This window comes from Trachinotus anak, unplaced genomic scaffold, assembly GCF_046630095.1.
Source record: "Trachinotus anak isolate AG129_WGS33_773 ecotype Australia unplaced genomic scaffold, CSIRO_AGI_Tana_v1 ptg000032l, whole genome shotgun sequence".
Lineage (NCBI taxonomy): Eukaryota > Metazoa > Chordata > Actinopteri > Carangiformes > Carangidae > Trachinotus > Trachinotus anak.
This window is the reverse complement of record NW_027273883.1, coordinates 9,317,942-9,339,843: the sequence shown is the minus strand read 5'-3', so window position 1 is coordinate 9,339,843 and position 21,902 is coordinate 9,317,942. Positions and strand designations below refer to the sequence as shown.

At 44.5% G+C, this 21,902-nt stretch overlaps 3 protein-coding genes across 12 annotated transcripts in view; all 3 read right to left on the bottom strand.

Annotated features, from left to right (window-relative positions):
• cadm4 (cell adhesion molecule 4) overlaps positions 1–8,698 on the bottom strand; it is a 144,438-nt gene extending 135,740 nt beyond the window's left edge. The window contains exon 1 of one of the 2 annotated variants that reach the window (XM_071468598.1): positions 8,313–8,698. In XM_071468598.1, the coding sequence (XP_071324699.1) occupies positions 8,313–8,385 (73 nt within the window). In that variant the 5' untranslated portion in view covers positions 8,386–8,698. The remainder of the gene's footprint in view (positions 1–8,312) is intronic. The other variant, XM_071468601.1, reaches the window with a different exon arrangement.
• Positions 1–21,902, bottom strand: part of rps19 (ribosomal protein S19) — a 249,818-nt gene that overhangs the window by 148,314 nt on the left and 79,602 nt on the right. Inside the window, exon 1 of one of the 9 annotated variants that reach the window (XM_071468615.1) lies at positions 20,407–20,410. The exons of the other annotated variants lie outside the window; for them this stretch is intronic. The gene's annotated coding sequence lies outside the window, so the exon portion shown is untranslated. Of the gene's footprint in view, positions 1–20,406; positions 20,411–21,902 lie in introns of those variants that run through there. 9 annotated transcript variants of the gene reach the window in all.
• On the bottom strand, positions 11,741–20,601 carry LOC139612723 (cell surface glycoprotein MUC18). Its single transcript, XM_071468605.1, has 7 exons — positions 20,311–20,601; positions 19,432–19,553; positions 19,069–19,279; positions 17,759–17,904; positions 15,505–15,649; positions 13,631–13,775; positions 11,741–12,556 (listed from the first exon to the last, which is right to left on the bottom strand). Exons 1-7 carry the CDS (start codon positions 20,360–20,362, stop codon positions 12,469–12,471), a joined length of 909 nt encoding a protein of 302 aa, XP_071324706.1. The 5' UTR covers positions 20,363–20,601; the 3' UTR covers positions 11,741–12,468.

Genomic DNA, 21,902 nt, shown 5'->3' with positions numbered 1-21,902 from the left:
ACTAATCGAATCTTTAAAAAAAAAAAAAATGTCCAAAATGTCAAATGATGCTTGGACTAGTTCTTCATTATATCAGTTGATCCAATCCTGACGGTGAGAAACTAACTTTCTCTTCAGGGTTTTTTGTTTTGTTTTGAGTCAAACTTACTTTGCTCAGAGCATTGGCGTCGTCACAGTTTTTGGCAGCCTCAATTTCCTGCCTTACAAAGTAAACATCAAAGAGTTTTTGCTTGGTACTGACCTGACATAACCACAACACAGTTTCATCCTGTTTAGGTTTACACTAATGTTGTGCAAGACTACCTGAGTGATGTCTAGCACTTGCTTTAATGATGTCTGTCAAATATTTTTTTTTACCACTGAATCAAAGCAGATGCATTTTATACCCTGACATAAATCCGGATGAATCAGACATTCAGAAAACTGTAAGCTTGGTGTCTAAAACAGCAGACAGAATAGCTCTAATAAAGAAGAGGACAGATGGCTGCCATCTTGGCCCTTGGGAAGAGAAAAAAAATAATCAAGAATGAAAGCACATTCCCCCACAGCTTTCTTTTATTAGTTTCTCTTGCAATAAAGTATGTTACTGTATGTGGAGTCAAGAGGCGACAGTGTCTTGCTGTGTGTTCTCTGCCGCTTTCCAGACTGTAGGATCTATACAGCAGATACAAATACCATTTGCTGTCCATGGCTACATGGTCCACAAAAGCTAAAAATGACTTTGGTACCAACCGCACAACCCCACTGGCCTCTACAAGCTGCTACACAGCTCAATTCACCAGTATGGCCCAGCAGGTGGCAGTTGCTATGAACCACCGTTTCTCCGCAACTGTGCCCACTGCCCAGGGCCTGTGTCAAACTCATTCAGTATCACAGACTGCACGGCTGCTCCGTTCTTCTACTGCAACGGCCAGGAAGGAGAAAGACGGGCCTTCTGCGGTCTATGATAACATTATACACCCAACAGATGGACACGGAGATAGGAACACGTCTGTGGACGTGAGTAAAATCACCACTTCAATCTGCTGGTGCACTTTATGAGAAGCGAGGGGTTGAACCTGCTAACGGCCATGAGTAGAATCAGCAGTGGCGCACTTAAATGCCCCCTTCAGCTGCTCAGGAGAAAATGAGTCATGGGAGGGAATCAGCCAGAGCTTTCCTCAAGGTCGCTGGTGCTTGGCCACTTTTTAAGTGGCCTTGCCAACTGTAACAATCTCTGCAGAAACAATCACAGCACCAATCCACTTTGGTCTGGCTTCTTTTCTTTTCTCTTTACTTCAGTGCAGACGGCTGCATACCCTCAGTTTTGTTTTGCCCCGCTGAAAGCAGAGCATGAATTGATGACCTTATGAATCTCAAAAGAACCCAGCAAATCATTGCGGTAAATCTCGCCCCAGCACATTAAGCATGACCGCAGGCTTTTTCCCCTCTATTTTTCTTCCCCCCTCTCTTTCTTCATCTTTTGTCTGTCTCTCTCTCTCTCACTTATTCCTGCCCTACGAGTGCTTGGTGGTCTTTGAGAGCAGCCAACTTTTCAAGGATTGTTTTCATGTGCTGCTAATTAATTGCCACTAATTAATGGTTGTTTATGGTTTGCTAATGAAGTGGATGAAAGCTTGCTGCTCCTGATGTTGAGGTTCTTGTCTTAGGCGCAAGTAAAAGATAAAGAGGAGAACAGACAGATACAGACGAGCGACGGGGAGAGTGCAGAGCTGCGTCAGGGAAGTATAGTGGATTCTTTTTTTTTTTTTTAGTAGCTGTGTCAACAATCACTTGGCATCTGTCCAGAAAGGGCCTGGGCAATCTGAGTTTGAACTATTGGCAGCTGCTGTTATCAGTTGTCTTTCATTGAGAGATAGTGTCTAGATATTTAAGTACCTACAGTAACAAGGAATGTGCTAACATTTGTGAGGATGTATAATCAAACAAAGATGTGATCACCTTTTGCATACTAAATGCATTCCTTTAAAGACGTCTTCTTTTCTCCCAACTTCAAAACTTCTACTAGACATTCATTAATATAATAATTACATTTTAACAAACAATTTGTCATCACTGTGGTTTCTGTAAACCACTGCATCTGACACTGCCACTTTGTCTACGCCAGACGTGGTCACAGCTCAAATGAATTCGCTGCTCGTGGGAGAGACACTTTGAGAATTTTCTAAGATAGAAAACTCATCTGAGACCTCTTCAGCGTTGTTGTGTCCGCGTTCGGGAAAATCTCCATCTGATTTCCCAGTAGATAGTGCACCGCTTTGACTGGCAATTTTCAGCATCCAACAATCTCATCAAAGCGAACCTATTAATGGCGATGATATGAAGAGGGATTCTAAATGGCAGACAGATTAATAGCCCTGTGCGTGTGTGGGTGTTTAATGCTCTGAGCTGAAGCACCACACAGCTTCGCTGAAAGAGGACCGACTGGCCGTGAGCGGCAGGGAAACAATTTCAACACTTGTTCGCTTGTGTCTACGAAGCGTGTGTGTGTGTGTGTGTGTGTGAGAGAGTGTGTGTGCGTACCGTGACCTCATCGATCATGACACCTTGTCTCTCTGGAGTGGTCACCTACATAGTGCTCACCCTCTCTCCCTGTTTATCTCTATGTATCACCATCCATCTCTCTGCCCCCCACCCCCCACCCCCACACCCTCCTCCTCACCCTGCACCCTGTATACTTTATGCTCAGTCCCACCTTCTTAATCTCACCCTTCTCTCCTTCCTCAACATTTTCAGCCCTCTAAATCTGTCATTCAGTGCAGCAGGGGCTGCTGTCTCTCCCTCTCTCCCTTGCTTTTTTTTTTTTGTTACACCCCTCCATTTTAGAGCTGAAATCCTGCAATCATTCACTCGTTTGTTGGACTCCTCTCTGCCTGACTTTCTCCTCTGCTCCGCTCCTCCTTGCATCACTGGTCTGTGACGCATGCCCCTGGCGCTCTCCCTTCCCTCCTCGCTGTCTTCCTTCACTCTTTTATACACTGTGCAGTCAGCCATCGCTCCCTCTCTGCCGCTCTGTCTTTCACTCTCTCTCTCTGACCCCATCAGTCCTTCCGTGCCCCAGCTAAGCCTGGTCACTCTTCATCAGCTCGCCTCCACTGGACTCCCAGACCTCCCAAGGGTAAAGGGAAATGGGGTCTTGTTGGCAACCTCCACGCCCAGACTTGACAGTTTCACCTGGGTTTAAGTCCCTTACTGATCCTCCTTACCCCTGGACGTGCACCTCATTACCAGTCATCCTCCCTTCCTCTTGTCTCTACATCAACATCATCATTGTGTTCCACATGAGATGTGTATTAGAGATGGCAGATACACAGAGTTTCCAGCTCTTCAATTTTCGGCACTTGCCCTTTTCAGCTCAATCAGCCTCTCTCATCCAATCACAGCCAGTGAGAGCTCCGTCGCACTGCCTGAATGAGGATAATCACCTTGGTTACCAGCGTTACCGGAGGCCGCTGTCTGGCCACGTTAGCGCCGCGCCCTGTGGGAACTGTGGAGACAGGTGTCACAGCAGCGAGGGAGGGTGTTAAACAAGCCCAGGGCCAAGCAGGAGTTCTAAACGTTTATTCTTAGTCATGGAAACTGTGGCACCAATAGTGAGGAATGCTCACCCCATGGCATTAGTGTTTTAATGTTTTTTCAGACTCAGGACACCATCTTTCTCCCTCTGTCTCTGTTCCCTGACCGCAATTCAACATTGACTGGCTTTAAACATAAGTACACCTTGTACCCCAGTAGAGAGAACACATAGCAACTGCCTTTGTGTGTCGTGCCAAGTAGCAGTGCGGCGGGATTCACTGTTTACTGATTTCACGCTCCCATGGCAAAGACAAATATACAGTGAGAGGGGTCAGCGGCAGGAGGAAAGCTGCTGGCTCAGGGGACATCAGGTCACAATATGGAAAGCTGCACCCAAAGGGGGGGGGGGGGTTTGGGCTTTACTACCAAGCCAATCAGATCGGACGGCGTAAAGGAGAGCACTGGATTGATTGGCAGGCTTCGGATGCCAGCAAATTGAGGAGACGTCCTTGGCATCCTACTCAGCATTAAAAAACTTCAGCGGCAAAGTTGGTGAAACGCCAGTTGTTCTCAGAGAGAGACACGTAAGGACGACATAGATCACCATTATGATAATCACAAGCACCACTGTCTGGGGAATAGTAATGGGAAGGAGATGAGGTGGCAGCCATAAAGAGTGTTTCTACATTAGCGCTGGCCTGATTAGATTGACAGAAAGTTTCACTAATGGACAATTAAACAAATGGTCAAATGAGATATAAGGCATCAATTACCAATTGGTGTCTTTGTGTGCCCCCTTCAATCACTGTCCCTCATGTATTCTGTTTGTATGTGCCCTCTCCATGAGGACCAAAACACAGAGCTGTAAACGGGATGCGAATGGGGATGTGTGATGGCCCAGTCATATGATGCATCCTTGCAGTGGTATCAAAATGACTTGTCTTATTTCCCTTTATTTCTATTAAAGTCAGACTAAAAATAAAATCCTCTCTGGACCTGGTGTATGATGCTGGAGGGGGTTATTGAGATGCAACCACTGCAAAAAAACAACAGCAGTTCAAAACGAGGAGTTATGGATTGCATCGAAGATTAGGAGATAATTACAGTGAAATACATCACCTGCACTGAACCTCGGAACTTCTTCTGCCTCTGAGTAATGGACCTATAAAACCCCAAGGGAGAATCAAACCGGCCCACACTAAGCTCTGTAACTCTTTCAGTTGTGACTTGCCCAAGTAGCGATACAGTCCAATTTGTTTATGGAGCTTATGCCAAGGCAGTTGCTCAGCTGAGATAGTGGTCCACCCTTGTCAGGACCCTTTAAGACTGCATCAGTTGATCAAACAGGACCGTGCACAACAGCAGTAGGCAGCATATTTCTGCTTCTCTTGTGTTGACGGGCATGCCAGTACTGTCTGCCAAGTTCAGGTTGTCCAATTATTTAGACCTACAAAAGACATGCAATCACAGAAGACAAAACAAAAAAAAAAAAGAAGAAGAATGCAACACTGAAATCTGATTGTGCGCTGGGCTCAAATTTACACCACGAACCAGCAGATGGCAGGGCAGAGAGCAAGGAAGGAAGGTCTCGCTCTTTTTAATTAAATTGCCAACGTTTATTTTATCTGGGGGTGAATTACCCTCCAAGGTTTGGATCAAAGGATAAACCTTGGCTTACGGTGGAGACTCTTTCAGCGCATTAGAGAACAAAGAAAGACGCTGAAATAGCAAGCCCAGCGCAATGTGGAGGAAAGTAAAAAAGCAATCTTAACTCTGACATGATGCAAACTGCGTCTGACAAGCATCAAAAACTGCAATTGTGCTCAGACAAACTCTTGCATAAGCAGTCCAATTCCTGTGTTCAAAAGACACTCTAATGTACTACGTAAGCTGTCTATAGGCAAAGTGTATGTGCACACGTGTTTTTCTGCACCTGTGTGTGTGTGTGTGCCCATGCACGTCCATATTCTTTGTTTTTGTGTGTACAGCATTTTCCTTGATGTTTGTGTTTACACGCCAGGCCTCCCTTCTGTGACTTACAGCGACATTGATTTATGCATGGCCTCTGCGTGTTAGTGTGTGTGTGTGCGTGTGTGTGCGCATGTGCTTGCACACATATACCAGCTATAATTGGTATTCAAATCTCCTCCCACAAGTGCGTCCAACTGCTGCCGTTTTTCAACAGCCAGGGCCCTCGCCAAGGTCCAAACAGCATGATGGGAAACAAGCTCAAACGGATGGCTCTCATTGCACACATTCAAATAAACAAATGGAGGTGATTTAATGCACACCGCGATAAGGCAGGTGGTAATGGAGGCATATGAGAGGAGTGGGGAGGAGGTGGAAGAATGGAAGTGATGGAGGGTTGCGTGGTAGCGATTAAGGTTGGGCAGGCGGCAGAGGTGGAGTTAACCGCATTTGTTACGTACGTGGAGTGTAAGTTTGGCCCACAGCTGCTGAGGATCAGCCACCCCCACAAGCCACGCACTCAGTGCACCAACACACAGCGCATACTCTGTGTGTGAGTGTGTGAGCGAGTGAGTGATTGTGCATGTGTGTGTGCATGTGGGTCCCTCAGGCCTGCCCGTCAGACACACTGTGAAGTCTTTCTGCCTTTCTTTTCCCACTCTTCTTCCATTCCCTCGCTCCTTTCTGCCTTTCTCGCTCTCCCCATCTTTCCATTGCTCCGTCTCTCCTTCGCTGAAGAGGAGGGCCAAGTCTCCTGACCTCGCCATCTTCACAACACCCCCTCAATCTATCTGTCCATTCATTCGTCAATCCGCCCAATCAATCTGTCCATCTCTATCCTAGCATATTAACAACCACCATCCCCCCATGCCCTCCCACTTTTTCTCTCCTTTTTCCATTCCTTTTAATTGGTTTTGCTATTTTTTCTCTTTGGAGGAAAAATCACCAGGATGTGACAATTTGTTATTTGTTATTTTTTTCTTTTCTTTTTTTGAAACACATGCAGGTATGTGCACATCTGCTTGGTGTTCAGAAACAGACCGTCTTTACATTTCCTCCTCTCCCTCCTTCCTCCATCCACTCCCCGCCTGTAACACCCCTCCACCCTCAGGCCCCCTGTCTCTCCCAGCCCCTGTCAGTGGCTAGATTAATGACAGTGATCAGTGAGCAGCCCCCAGCAGAGGTTGCCTGCAGCTCAGGCAAAACCCGGCACTGTAAGCAGCACACAAGCGCATGCACACAGACATAAAGCACATTTACATGCAACACACAAGCATATTCATAAACGGGCAGCCAGACACACACACACACACACACACACACACATACACACTAAAATCCTACAACGTACTCCAGTTAGTAACATACAAACGCCTACACACTCATGCATAAAAATGAACACCCTTCCTGGAGCAGACATACAAATAGTTACACACACACACACACACACACACACACACACACACAGACCCAAGAGAAGAAATCAATACACAGGCCAATGTGAGGTTGGTATCAATGCAGCCAGGAGAATGGCTATGGAAGCAAAGGAGTGCTGCCTTATAAACAAGAGACATCATCACTACAGCACAGCGCAGGTCTGACCGTGACAATGCCCGACATAGCAGCATTTAACCCTTTCACTGCCTCGGGACAACGTAAACAAAGCCCCACAGAGCTCAACGGCCACACAACGCAAAACCCTTGAAGCAACATCTGTGTGCACTTCCTGGTTACCATTCTGGTTCCGTCAGAATCACTGAAGCTTCGGGCGGAATTTAATAAGGTTCGTTGTGAGTCTGCATTTCAATCGACATACAAGCAGATGGCACAGAATACCATGAGGCTTAAGTTGCTGAGAGTTATGATTAAGCCTTATCCAAACCCTTTTCTTTTTTTATCTCAGCAGCAGCAGCAGATGCACTTTGTTATAGGGTAGTGACCATGAAATATATGGCGCCTACAAGGGAGCGATGCAGGACTATCCCAGACTGAGATGTTCCAGTGGGGAGAATAAAAGCCGCGGAGGCGCTGCAGGTGCCATCGGGCTGCTTTGTAATAAATTGTTAGAGTTTATTGTCACTGGTAAGGTGAGGTCTCAAAGGTCCTTTCACTTCCCCAACAACACCGCAGAACACAAACACAGCAGCTGACACCGCTGCTGAGTCTAGTGGGTGACACATGTCTGGTCCACTGCGGGCATTTGTTATGAGCTCCCATGTGGCTGTCAGAATATTCAGTCGGAGCTGTGAAGGCTACATGCACAGCTGTGCGCACAGGAGGCAAACGTCACAGGCTCCCGTCCCGAACCCACGCCACGAATCCCAGTCTTGATCTGATCTGATCTGATCTGATCAAGGAGTGATTTCATTTCATATTTCCGCCTGGGCAAAAAGTAACAGCGAGCCCGAGTTTTTCACTTTTGCTCTTATTCTTGCCGGTGTTTCAGGGTCTTTCCAGCCTCTCACTTTCGCTTAGCGCTCAACGCAGTGACTCATACCCAAGTGGCAGCGCGGACAGTCCAGACTTGCGCAAAGGGGGTTTGAGTCTAATTACCCGGTGAATGCTAATAATGGTCCGCAGCGTGGTTGTAAACTGAAATATCTGCACGCGTGTTCGTCCGACGGTGCATCCCCCCCCCCCCCTTCATGACAAGTCGACCCGGTGCATTTGTTTTAAAGCGTTATTCGGCTTCCTCTTAGAAGACTTAAGGCAAACTTACGGGGGGGGGGGGGCGGAGAAAAAAAAAAAGCCAAGGAAAAACACATCGAAACCGCTTCACACTCTTCTCATTCACATCACACTCATTCATTCCGTGGTCGGAGCCTTACCAGTGCGCACCATGCAGGCGACTGTGATGATGGTGAGAGGGACGCAGTAGTTCCACACGGTCGCGAAAGCCATCGCTGTCGCTGATATTCCCCTCTGATCTCTTGCTCAGTATTCCTCTTCCTTGGAGAAATCAGAGTGACATGAACCCGCAGGTTCACTCTCCGACAGCGCCTTCAGCGTCTGTGCGTGTGTGTGTGTGTGTGTGTGCGTGCGTGTGTGTGTGAAAGAGAGAGAAAGAGAGAGAGAGAGTGTGTGTGTGTGTGTGTTTTATCAAGCGCTCAGTGGTGTAAACAGCAGCTCTTTACATAGTAATGTTCCCTCTCATGCACACCCACTTTCTCCCCCGCTTGGAGCCGGAATGTGATGGCTTGGCCGGTTTCTCTCGGTTACTTTACATTGTAAATATATTTAAAAGCTTGCCAATAAGGCGGGCCCGTGTGTCATTCTGACCAATTGCAGACAGCAGGAGCAGGTGGAGGGGTGTGCGGACGAGAAAGAGGGGCTGGGCTTTAAAAAGAAATGGGCTACACACAGGAGAGGAGCTGGGGAGGAGGGAGGAGAAGAAGGGCTGCGTCTTCCAATTAACTGAAATCAGTTCGCTCTAAATGTGATTGATAACCAACATTAATTTCCCGGCGCAAATAACCAATTTATTTCAAATTCGGTTCCACAGACCGAACTGGATGTGTGGCACAATGATTAAGATGACGAGAATGAAACAGATGTTTGTTGTTGGAAGAGACAATAACATGGCAATCATGTTTTGTGTTGTGGATCAGTTGGGAAAACACTGAGCGGATTAATCAGTCGGGCGTAATGTGTGAGCTGCTCCAGCTACATGTCAGTAAATCAGGTGGACTCACCGGTTCTCACTCTGAGGCTGACGTGACGGCAAACTGTGACCGGGTCACGGCTGGTGGTGATGAGCATTTGGTGGCCAATCATCTCACATGCGCAGCATCCTGCAGTGTGTTGTGAGGTCCGGGGATATTTTGCTGCAGAAGCCGCTTTGTCTCCAAAATGTGCAAAAGGACCCATCAAGGAGAGCCGGGACAGACCTGGGCGTGCACAGTTAAATCACCGCTCACAATAACGCTAATGGCCCGGAACAAAAACTTGTGCTCCGGACGAGCCGGTGTTTCTGCTCATCTGTAGTCAGGGCCTATTAGGTCCTGCTAAAGGGGCTCTTTAACTTTACCCTCATGCTGTGGCCACAGTTTGCCCATAATTGTGTTTTCCAGTCAGATAGCGCTGCTCCATTATGAAAATTGTTTCTCCTTCCACACACCCCCCCACCTAATCTAGTGTTTTACTATGGGCTTGGAGCTTTCATGGCTTGAAGGTGTCTTTTTTTTTTGAAACTGTATCTTTGGCGCCCCCCTCAGGCAACATTACATATAGCACGTCATGGCTCTCCAATCTGCTTTGGCGCCTCTCTCATCTGTCACAAATCCTCCAGACACTTCGCTCAGTTTGGTTCAAACAGTCAGAAAAGTTGAGTCAGGCAGTAAAGCATCAAAGCAGTCTGTCAGCATTAATATTAATATTTCTATCCTTGACTTCCACGAAGTTGCTTTGAACTCTCGCCGCATATCTGACCTCAACTTATGGATCTGTGCGAAACCTTAAAGCCTCGGCTTCAGGCTCCCTCCCCCGAATGACTTTCTTTCTTGACACGAGTTTTAACCTTGTTGTTTTTGCCGAGGATAATATCTGCCCTGCTCATTCCCCCAATTCCCATCCCATCCCATTTTTCCCTGTCAGCCTCTCTGCGAAGTGTTTGTTCCCCCCACTTGGCAGGGAGTCGGTGGCAGCAGCCCCCCCCCCCCGCACCAGATGGGGCATTGTCAGGAAGTAATGAGGGAAAACACCTGCTTCCCCAGCAAACTTCACTCCTTCATTTGCAGACATTTGACACAGCATATGCAGGACGCACATACACAGCCAAGTGACCGTGACGAGAACAGCAGTGGGTGATGGCATACAGTTACAAATGTCTTGCACTTCAGTGTATTACTCAGTGAGGTGTCATATTTGGTATAACTCACCTTTATATATAGCTTATTGTGCTGAGGGGCGCCAGGATGTTTGAACGCCTGACTGGCTGACTTTAATGTCACAGGTCTGCATCCTGTTAGGACTCTGCCTGGACAAGACAAAGCACTTGGGCTGCTCTGTATTCGGTGCACCGCCCCTGCATTGCCCTAAGCTGTTGTCTGGTAGTTTATCCATGAGCCACTATCAAGGTCAAAATGTCACCGTAAACTACACTTCTCCCCCTCCCCACCAGAGCCTTGTACCTCAGGGAAAGCTCCGCTGTGTGAAATTTCTGATACATAATCTTGTCTTTTCTGGCCAACCGTATGAAGCCCCTGGACCAAAGCCCGCGAGGGAGCACGCTGCTTTTCACTCATGGCTGACTCAAAGGCCAAAACAAAATGGTGCTCGCTGGCATTTCACATGCAGGGGGGCATTTTAAATTTACAACGTTGTATTTTTTAACCAGCAGAGCGTGTCTCTCTGTTTTGGTTATAGTCTCCCTATGTGTTGTCTATATTTTCCTGGGTTTGACCTCAGACATAACATAAGCACAAGTTTGTAGAGTTGCAAAAAGAAATACAAGGAGTCTGTAAAATGACTGCAGCAGAGGCGAGCTGTACAGGGGGCTTGAATAATCAGTTTAATAACATTATCCTGGCTGTGCTCCGTGGTGCATGCACACGTTAATAGAGTGTCATTGTTGAACTGCCACTTCGCCCATTATTAACGACGGCCTACGGTCAACCACACACCGATAATAAAACCACATAAAACCCAACATAACTTCAACAGACAAGTGTAATGAAATTCTCAGTATTATGAGCACGGTTGTGGCAATAAGCGATGGTGCTGTGGCACGACGTTAAGGGTTACAAAGCAACAGAGGAGAAAATTAAAAGGATGAAGTTGTAGGCTATGGTGGTTATTTTGGGTGGGTGGGGGGGAGGGGGGCAGAATAGACTAAATCTAGTCGAGTTAAAAAAGAACTAGCGGTGGCTAACCCTGCCTGCCCTTGCAATTGAATGGGCAAAGCTTCAAGGTTACCTGACTCCATAATTATTCTTACTTGGGAGTCTTTAGTTCATGAGTGTGTTTTGTGACCTGAACTGGCTGAGAATGGGTTTTGTGCTTACAGACAGATGGGAAAAACACAAGCAGGTACAGGCACAGAACTTTGAGTAAAGGTCATTGCTTCAGAGTAAGGTCTTACAGAGTGAAAGGGAAGGTTGGTAAACAAGCTGATGCAAGCCCAAGCTAGCACCGGATCAAGGTGATGTGCAGCCAAGCACACATGCATGTCCGGCTTTCACTGTGTTGTCAATATTCCCCGACCTCTTTTGTATCTCTAAAATGGAACAAAATCAATAGCACACAGGAGGACAGTAAATAATATTTTTTTTCTGAAAGCCATTTAATATCGAAGAAATCCAAAGTACACAAAATTAAACAGTAGAGTGCAATGTGCTTGAGAGCTGTCATGGTAAAGAGATTATAATAACATTTTCACAGATCCTTTCAGCTGGTTCTGCTTTGGGAAGAAAAAAAAAATGCTGAAAGGAAAACAAATCAACAAAATAAAACCCTTTCCTATCACCCAAATGGTTCATTCAAAATACACAGCTGAGCAATTATGTTTGTAACAGAAAGGAAAGAATTGCACGTTGAGTCCTTTCAGCTCTTACAGTACACAAGAATCACCCTCCTATCATTTTTGCTAAGGACGTAGCTTACCATTTTCCACACTGCACAATAAATGAAGATAAAAATTGCCCACCTTTTTGTCCAAGACACATAACTGCAGCCTACCCCCACAAGCAAAGCAGCCTCTCTGTCTCTAAAGCAATCATTTCCCCTTCAGATTTTTTTTTAACACCCAGCTTGTTACTGATTTTGATTTTGTTCTCCCTACCGTCTTCCAATACCTCTCTTTACCTCCCTCTTTACCTCCCTCCCTCCCTCTCTCCTCCCCCAATGTGACCATCCATAACCCTATACCATTTCCTCCCTCTTTAAGTATCCTCTCTATGCCATCCCTCATTTTCTGGCCACCCACTCCATCTGCTTCGTCTCTCACTCCATCTTCCTCCCTCCTCATCCTTTCACCTGCCTGTGCATTCACACCAGAGGCTGTTTGTCTCCACAGGCAGAAGGCAGGGACTCCGAACTGGCTTTGTAGATGGGCTTTTTCTGAGACCGGTCATCGCTGAAGAGAGGGAGAGCGGGAAAGACAGAGGAGCATGATTATCAGTGTATCGACCTCCCAGTAGGCACTAGAAAAGTATAAGTGAGGAAATTATAGACTAGAACTGAGCGATGGAGCCACACCTGGCTGTTGATATGAAAGTCCATTTGTCTCTCTTTTGCTTTCTGTCTCTCTTCATACACATATGCTTATATACTCAAGGCTGCACATACTCAGGCATATTTGTACGGATTAAAGCTTTTACTTCTACGCTGCTACAAAGACACAGGAATCATGTAATGAAGCCTGCTCTAATGGAAATTCTGTCTTTTGAAAATGCTTTTTTTTTTTCAGTGCCAATGCATAAGAAGTTAATGAGTGAAGCTGCATGGGATCATGGTGAACATTAACATGCTCTCAGCATACAGGTTTAAAGGGAGGTCCACTAATAATCATTACTATGGCCCTTTTTATACTATATATACTACCACAGAGGTAAATTGGTGCTATTAGCCCAGGCTTCTGTGTGGAAACACATGGCAGAGGAGGGAGCACGAAAGCGATCAAGGATGGGGTCAAGTAGGTCAGACATGCTGAGGCTGACTTTAATATTCAGTGTGGATAATGCCTTTTAAAACATATACAAACATGTAGGTAGTAGTTTGCACATGTATAGAAAGGTTATTTTGCAAGAATACTTGGCATACATAACACACACTCACACACACACACACTCACACACACAATGTGAAGTACACTCCCAGGTGCACGCAAAATACACACGCTGTAACTGAAATGGCCCTGGTTCTGTCACATGAGGCAGAATGAAATATTGCAGCAATAGCCATATCTGTAATATAAAGTCAAACTGCAGGAGAAGAGACTGCTGCGCAGTTAGGGTGGATAGAGCATTGTAAAGAAATCAAATAAACATGCAGGCGCACGCACGCACGCACGCACACACACACACACATTCAGAGGCATGTTATCCATCACATTTTTGAGCATGATTTAAAATGAAGATCACAGGCAAAGTGCAAAGTGATTGTTTACGATGAAAGAGGAGCAGACGCAAAACCCTCATTCGTTTCTTACATGGGTCCCTTGCTGGTCCTGGCTTGCTTGGCCCTGCGGCACAGGAATATGCTCACAGAAAGTATGAACACCAAGAGAGCCACAGCCGCAGCCGAGGTCATCAAAATGAGACGGCCATTAGTAGACTCATACCAGGGGGCATTCTCTGTGGGATAGATCAGTCAGACATGAACGGAAACATGCATCACACAGAATCTGAAATCAGCTAAACTACGAGCCTCCCGCCTCCAGGCAAAGCTTCTAACTAAACCTCCTGTTTGTGGAAGAAAAGAGTGTCTGTCAGGTGTTCAGACAGTTAAGAGTCCCATGCACAGCATTGATCTTCAAGAGGTCGGACAATTTGTGACAATTTAAAAACGACTGGCTGATTATCCGCTTCATGTGCATGAAATCCCAAATTATAAAAAACATTTGAAAAAGTGGATTACGTGGACCTTGTGTTCTGAAACCTTTCTCTGGAGTCCTGGACAAAGTTAACATTCAAAAATTAAGGCTATGACAATTCAAAGCAGCAAACACCACAATGCTTTGTGTGTTCACATATACAGTAATTGCTTATGTTAAGAGGATTTCTTGGCAGTGGGTTTGTAACAGGACTGTTTGCTAAAGGTTTGTACTGTTACCATAGTGCAACTTCAAAGCAACAGCAGTCACATGCATCATTTGCTCATCATACCTTCAAGGATGAGCAAACATTACTCCAGCATCTAGAAATCATGACTTTTTTCATTAGTTCACGTGCTTCAGAGAATATACTTGAGCAAAGTGACCAATGAGTCAATTGCAGCAGCAATAAAATAACTCTACCATAATAAATAACATGCATTGGCTTAATTACATTTTTAGAGGGTGCGTAATTTCAACGACTGAAGTCACAAAGGCTTATGAATTCTGCTGGGTGAGAGGGGGGTGTTTAAAAACTGCGGTGCATTAAGACAGTGCAGTCATCTCACAGGTCACCGATAAAGATGATGAAGACTGACGAGGTGCTATAAATTGGATTAGCTTTAATGCTGTAATGAAATTAGCCCTCCACTTAAATGCAATATTCATGTTTCATGAGAAATAAGAGAGTTTTGTCAGTCACACAGATTCAAACCAGGACAACCCGTCACTCTGTCTGCATCTATAAAATCTAACAGCCAGACTTTGAATCTTATTGTTATCATGTACTGTAATTTACTATGTACTATCTGGTGATTTTAGAAAGTGTCTTGAATGCATCTATTTGGAACAAATAAAAATTTTTTAATGGCTCAATTTTTTATGGCTCTCAAATGGCCTATTATTATGCCTTATTTCAAATTGCTCTTATAAACAAAAAAATCAAAGGTCATGTCAAATCTTTGCTTCTTTTGTACCTCAAAATTATAATCTAATCCTTTAAAGTTGACACTGTTCTGTTGCTGCCATTTATTTATGATATTTAAAATTCATTATGTTCTCTGGTATCATCACCTGTGTTTATTTGACATTTCAGAGGCAGTTTCATTCAGGAAGTCACCTTTTTAATTGTGAAGTGTTTTCATAAATGTCGTCCCCTATCTTTGTTGCAGTATCACTATCTTCTTCCTTAATTTCTATGACAGACGAATTAAAAGTTAAAGCAGATGGCAGCTTCCACTTAACAATCCTGATGACGCACTTGCACCCAAACACCTGACACCTTCTAACATTGGAGTAGCTGTTTTAAGAGGAAATAGAGCATAACATTTCTTTTTTTTGAGCTAAGGGAATGTTGACATCTGAATTTCCCAACAGTTACAAGGAAATTCCAAACCAGTTCTTTGAAAGGGGAATTGAGAAACAACTGCTCTAGACTCAGTACAAAGGGCGACAGGTCTTGTCCAGGCAGATCTGAAGTCTTTTCTTACCAGACAGTACAGTGATGCTGACTCTGCGCTTCTTGCTGAGTGACTCCACAGAAGGATGCTCAGCCATGCAAGTGTACAGTCCTCCATCCGTCGCACTCACCTTCTTCAGTGTCAGCTTAGAGGAAGGCAGGATCCAGTCGCTACCCTGAGAGGGAAAGATACAGACATATGAGAGAAAACAAATAAGGGCAGAAAATAGAAATAATATTTCATTGGCCAAATTGTTTGCAACCCTTTTAGACAAATCGGTACAAATTAAAATTGTGCTTAGCTGAAAGCACGATAAAGGCTGAGAATAAACAATGCTAGTTGACAAGTTGAGTGTGGAAGGAAAAGAGAGAAGGAGATAGAAAGGAGGCAGAAAGCATTATTTTGGATTTGCAGAAAGAGGGACAAAAAGAGACAGCTAAATAGGACAAGATAGGGAGAAATAGAGAGACTGGCAATGGTATTGGGGCAGAGACAGAAAGCTGGAAATGTCTGCTGCTGTGTGGCCCTCAGAGAGCAGTCTCCAAAGTCCCAAATCAAGTGTATTTACCTGAGCAATAATCCCAATGAATGAATACACATCGACACAAGTCAATAACCCAGATAACACCATCATCCGCAAAGAATGATGCTGCAACAACACACTGTCAACACAACACATAATGAGATGGCAAGGGAGCAGGACGAATTGTTGACACAAAAATAGCAGCACTATTATGAGATAGAGCCCAACATGGGAGGAAACAAATAATAGGCCATACACAAGGACTGGAAAACAAACGAACGTGGAGGAGGGGGTAAAAAAAAAAAAAAAAAAGACATTACACCATGCAAATGATTTGGCTCCTGGGAGCTGCAGCTCCTGCCAAGAAAGTCCATTTCAATTTGAAAGGATCTGAATTAAGAGGATTTCCCATAAAGGCCAGGTCTGGCCAAAGCAGCATTTTGTATGTAAATCCACTGGCTCCCAAAGCAGTGGCCCGTTTCTGCCTCTGTCCTGCTGTCATTACTGGGGGCCAATGTGCCCACGGCGACTGTCTGTCAAAGTGGGCCATCCTGATGCCACTTTCTGCCCCATATCCATTCCTGTCAAACAGACAGTCCGCTTGCACACACACACACACACACACACAGGCAAAAGCACACATACAAACATACTCCTATCAAACATTCCACCTCATGTTATCCTTTCCTTGAATGTGTCATTCCTGTTTTTCAAAGGTCTTGTGACTTATGTAAATGTGGCACAAAGAGATCGACAGGTGAATCATGAGTGCTGGTGCACAAAATGATTCCACCTCCATCAGGTGACATAGCTGCCACTCATGCTGACCATGACTGTTAGTCTTCGTCAAAATGACAGTGCTGTATATTGAACAAATGATGACAAAGCACTGCATACGATGATGTGGAGGACAAACAGTATTAGCAGTCTAAAATGTCCAGTGAATTGGATTTGGATTCGTAAGCCCATTTAAAACCCGGATTAGCAGTGACCCTTTAACAAGCACATTAACCCCGAGCCGACTTATCGAGAAGAATAACAAAAGGGGAAACTTGCCAATTACATCTGCCTATTCCCAAGATATCATAACATCATAGTCGCAGAGCGTCATTACACCTGTTACCTGCGAGTGGCAGTAGTGGTAATGTTGAAAGTGTAATACCATTTTCTCACCACGAGGGCACAGTGCACCTCCCTACTCATCATCTTGTCCTTGTTCTACATGCCTGTTGTCACAATGGCATTTTACACTGAGATGCCTTAATTTCCCAAGGGCGGGGGTTTCTTAGCTCAGCAAAGAACCCAGTAGAATAATTCAATGCCGGTTAACCAAACACTAAAAAAATCATTAGAAATCTCTCCACATAATTGTTTTCAGGTTGACTGGCTCTTGTCTAGACCTCATTAAACTATTAATCCTCTGTAAGTGGGCAAGCTGCAATCCCAAGCGAGAGGTGGGCCTAAGCCAATTGGTCACTTAAATACAGAGCTCTTCTTCAGTGGAGGGGATGGAGAGATGACAGGGGAGGGGAAACAAGTGGTTTGAGAAAGTCGGGGAGAGAAACAGAGACGTGCTAGAGGAGGTGAGAAAGTTAAGAGAATGCTTAAACAAAGCCAAGAGACTTGGAGAGACTGGAAGAAGACGGGAAAACATAAAGAGGTCACATCGGAAGTGGAGGGAAGGAGCGCAAGAGAGAAAGACAAGTTTCGAAAAGAATAATGAGGACACTGCTACTGTGCACATTCTCGAGCCTTTCTAACCTCTTTGTGCCAGTAGTAGCTTGGCTCCTCTGATGAGCTTGCAGAGCACTTCAGCACCACGTCATCCCCTGGCTGCACCTTCAGCTCCTGCGGAACACCCAGGTAGCTGGTGTAGCCCTCCCGGGACAGCAACAGCTCTCCCATGTCTAAATCACAGTGAGAATGAGGAAGCATGATCAGGCATTAATGAAGCAAGAAATGTAATGTACGCTGAAGCTACTTCTACAAGAGTTTAGGATGTGATTGAATATGCATGCTGCAGTAGTAGCAGCTGGTAAACACTCAGATCTTTTAAGCATATTTGAGTGTATAGGCTCAAGTATGAATACCCCCCCAGAGGTACAGATTGTTCCAAGCAATCAATAATAATGATAATAGGCTTCATCTTATCGAAGTCTTTAGAGAGGCAGTGTTGTGAATAATGGCTCATTTTCTCTTCCATCTCAATAGATGGCCCAAGTCCACCTCGCTCCTGGCTTCTCTTCTCCACTATCTCCTTCAGTCCTTTAGGCCATTCTAATCTATCCCTCTTATCGATTCATCCCATGAGACTGAGGAGCCTATCAAACAGCATTACAGTCAATTTGATGGCCACTGAGGAGATAGAGGACACTGATAATCTGACTAGCTATGCCATGGATGCTGCTCCATACAGTTGTGCATCCTATATTGATGGTTCCAAACGCGAGTCCCACCAGGACAATGCATCTGTGCGTGCTTTGGGTGCAGAGAAAAATTCTGAAATGACTGTAGTCAACCTATCATAGGTAACCATTGTTTGCACTCGATCTGTACTTTTTTGCTGTTGTTTTGTTGGGCAGCTGCATTTCATAGATATGTCTTGTGTCATTAACTATTAATATGTTTTTCTATCCCTCACTGTGAGGAAAGCTGTGTCCACAGTGTCTGAAAGATTGTCTTTACCTCCTGCTGGTTAGAAATATGAGGGAAAATTGCAAGGATTCAGAGTTTCTCTGTTTCTCAGTTGTCTCACCTAGACTGTTTCCCAGAGTACATTCGGGTGTTTTTTTATTCTTCCCTCGCTGGTAGTAATGTCAGTATTTTAAGCTATGTCACACATTCCCTTATTGGAAAGTGAAACTCAAAAACTGTGTATCTTATTTGCGAGTCACTTATTTGTCCAGCTTGTTGTCATATTCCTGTAGAAATCTCTTTGACTTCTGCAGGACACAGACAACATTAAAAAAAGAGTTTCTCTGTTTGGCAATAGGGAAATAGAGTGTCACAGAGTCATTGTTTCATAGACTTTCAGAACAGCTCCCACACAGCTCCCAGCCATATCAACTCACAATGCACTTTGAAGGCCAGCGGCTGGGAGGCATTGTCTGGTGCGGTCACATTTTCAGCATCCGACACGCAGCGGTAGGGCCCCTCAGAGTACCTTCCTGCATGGGGGATAGACAGGACTAGACCGTCACCTGTCAGCAGCTCAACTTCTCTCCGAGAGAAGCACCATGATCGAAAATCTAGATCAACAACTGGATGCCAGGTCTGCATGTACTGGTGAAAAGACAAAAAGGGGAAAAAAGAAAGAATAAAGTTTTAAAGTTTCATCAATCTATTTTTTCCGCTGTTGCAAGAGAAAACCAAATAATGTAATGTAATCGCTTACTTCCTCTGTTCTCTCTCACACCCTCCCACCCATGGCTCACCTTGGAGAAGATCTCAAAGTGGACTTGGCTGATGTTGAGTTCAGAGTCTGAGTACAGACACTCCAGCGTGATCCTGTCTCCCTCCAGGACGGGTTGGGTTGGCCCTTTAATGAGCAAAGTGGCTGCATGTGGACAGAGATTACAGATGCAGGTTATTGATCACAACATGAAGAGATGGAGGGCTCAGGAGTGAAGGCGTGTTGACCTGCACTGGGGATCTAGCTACTGTTCCAGCAAACACTTTCAAAACAACCTCTCCCTTTTCCTGACATTTGTTTCAGTCGCCGGCTGGAAAACTGCCAATACTCTCAGAGTCACCAGGGTCACATGAACAGCAGCAGGTTCTTCCACTTTACTGACACAATTGACAACACAAGTAATTTCACCTTCACTTCAGGCAATATTTAATGGACATCACAATCCAATTACAATATTATTCCACAGTTAAGAACTAGATATGAGGTTGTTCATATGCTCTGCAAACAGTAGCCTATATACACAAACATATTTAATTGCTCTTCTTGACTGTCTCTCGATAATTCCACCAACATTTCGTGTTTTAGTCTGAGTGCTGAAACCACAAGGGGAAACAACTGTTACTGAGCAGTTTCCTCTAGAGGACACATAAACTCAGACACAGACAGGCAGGCAAACAGACGCGCACAAACACACACACACACAAACACACACACACAGAACAGAACAAAACCCAGGAGCAGCAACTGTATGAATATATTTGTGACAAAAGACCAGAACCGCACTTGAAGACTAAACCAACAGCACATTACAGAGGAGTGATAAAATTACAATATTTGAGAAGACTGTAGCGCTGTCCATTCTAAATAAAATAAAAAATAAAAAATACAAAAACATATTTACCATAACTGCCATGAATCAGGGCAACCAGTGCAGCAACTAGAAGTACTTTCATGGCTGTGAAAAACCTTTTCAGTCTAGGCTATCAGAAAGAGGTTGTGCAGTCCTACGCAGCTTCTAATCCGAAATGAAAGTTTGCTCAACATTTATCTGTAACGCGGTGTGGGCGTGGCTTTCATTTCTTTGTTTTTCAGGAAGTGGGTTCAAAATAGTCTGAAATTGTGAAAGCCCAAATAAACTAATCACGCCAAATCATTGTACAGCCGAAAATAAATCGCTCAATAAGCCTTATCATATATTTCACGCCTGAAATATTATGGGAACTGCACATGAAGGGACCGCCGCTGCTCCAATAATCAAATCCACTCCCGGTGCGTCATTGGTCTCTGAGGGGAGCCGGACCTATCACGTTTTCAGTCGGAGCTTGTTGTTGTTGTTGTTGTTGTTGAGGCAAGTCTTCCCTCTGAAGACGCCTTCAACGGAATCTGAATTAAGTTTTGACTTGTTTCCAGACTTGCACTTTCCTGGCGTGACATGCAATGCCGAACAAGCAAACGTTTTACGCTTCATTTGCTGTGACCTTTGATTCATTTGCTGTTTGCCAGAGCTGAACTGGAGATAGAAGTGAAAGCGAGTCTGTCAAGCCCTCAGAGACAGTTTGCTGTCCACGCACTCACACTATCACTTCCAGACTGAGTGACACTCTGACACACTTTTTCTGCATCTACCACCGAAGTAAATATTTTTAACCGATATATATACATATATGTGTATTAGACAAAAACTTGTGAATGTTTCAGATATTTATATTTCAGATATCTGCACCGGATTATTTCTGCACCGGATTATTTATGGTACATTGGTGTTGTTTGCTCACTATGAAATTGAGGAAGGAAAAAAAAAAAGAGAAAAATAATCTCTATTATATCCATGTAGCTTTTCATGGCATGTTTGTTATGACCCAATTAACCTTCAAAGGAGCCCAGGAAGGGGAAAATTGGTTATATACTATATATAACCAATATACTATAACCAATATAATACTATATATAACCAATATATACTATACATGTTAGTTTCAATCTTTCCCCAGGCACAGAGATTAAAAAGGCTAGTTAATTTGGTGATTTAGAAAAAATGAATTGGCGACGGGTTTGGTAACTGATTAATCATTTAAGTCATTTCTTAAGCAAACAGGCCAAACATTCACTGAACTGCCAGACACAGATGGCTGCGTCTACACAGATGTATTAAAGTATCAAAGTTCACCCCGCGGAAAGAGGGGCATTTTACACACATTCAACAAATCAACCTTAAAACAGGCAAATGTACAAGCCTTTTACATATATTGCTGTTTTTTTTTTTAATTAACTGCCATCAATCTTATTATGTAGATTCAAATTATATGCAGCAAAAATGAGGACTTTTGGATTTTCCTGTTATGCCCGGTTGTAATTAGGTATTGGTGTTCGCGGTCGGTGCACTGTATGCACCGCGACTCTAATTAATGGAGCCGAGGATTGGAGCATTTTTCTGCTCATGCAAATCATTGTACCGCCGCAAATAAATTGCTCCTGGTGCAGTTCTACGAAGTC

Excerpts from the sequence above, each read along its gene's own strand:
- LOC139612723 (XM_071468605.1), bottom strand. The coding sequence starts at position 20,362 with ATGAAAGTACTTCTAGTTGCTGCACTGGTTGCCCTGATTCATGGCAGT. Across the intron at positions 19,554-20,310 it reads CCTGATTCATGGCAGTTATG|CCACTTTGCTCATTAAAGGG; the intron begins GTAAATATGTTT and ends GTCCACATGCAG. Across the intron at positions 19,280-19,431 it reads ACTTTGAGATCTTCTCCAAG|TACATGCAGACCTGGCATCC; the intron begins GTGAGCCATGGG and ends TCTTTTCACCAG.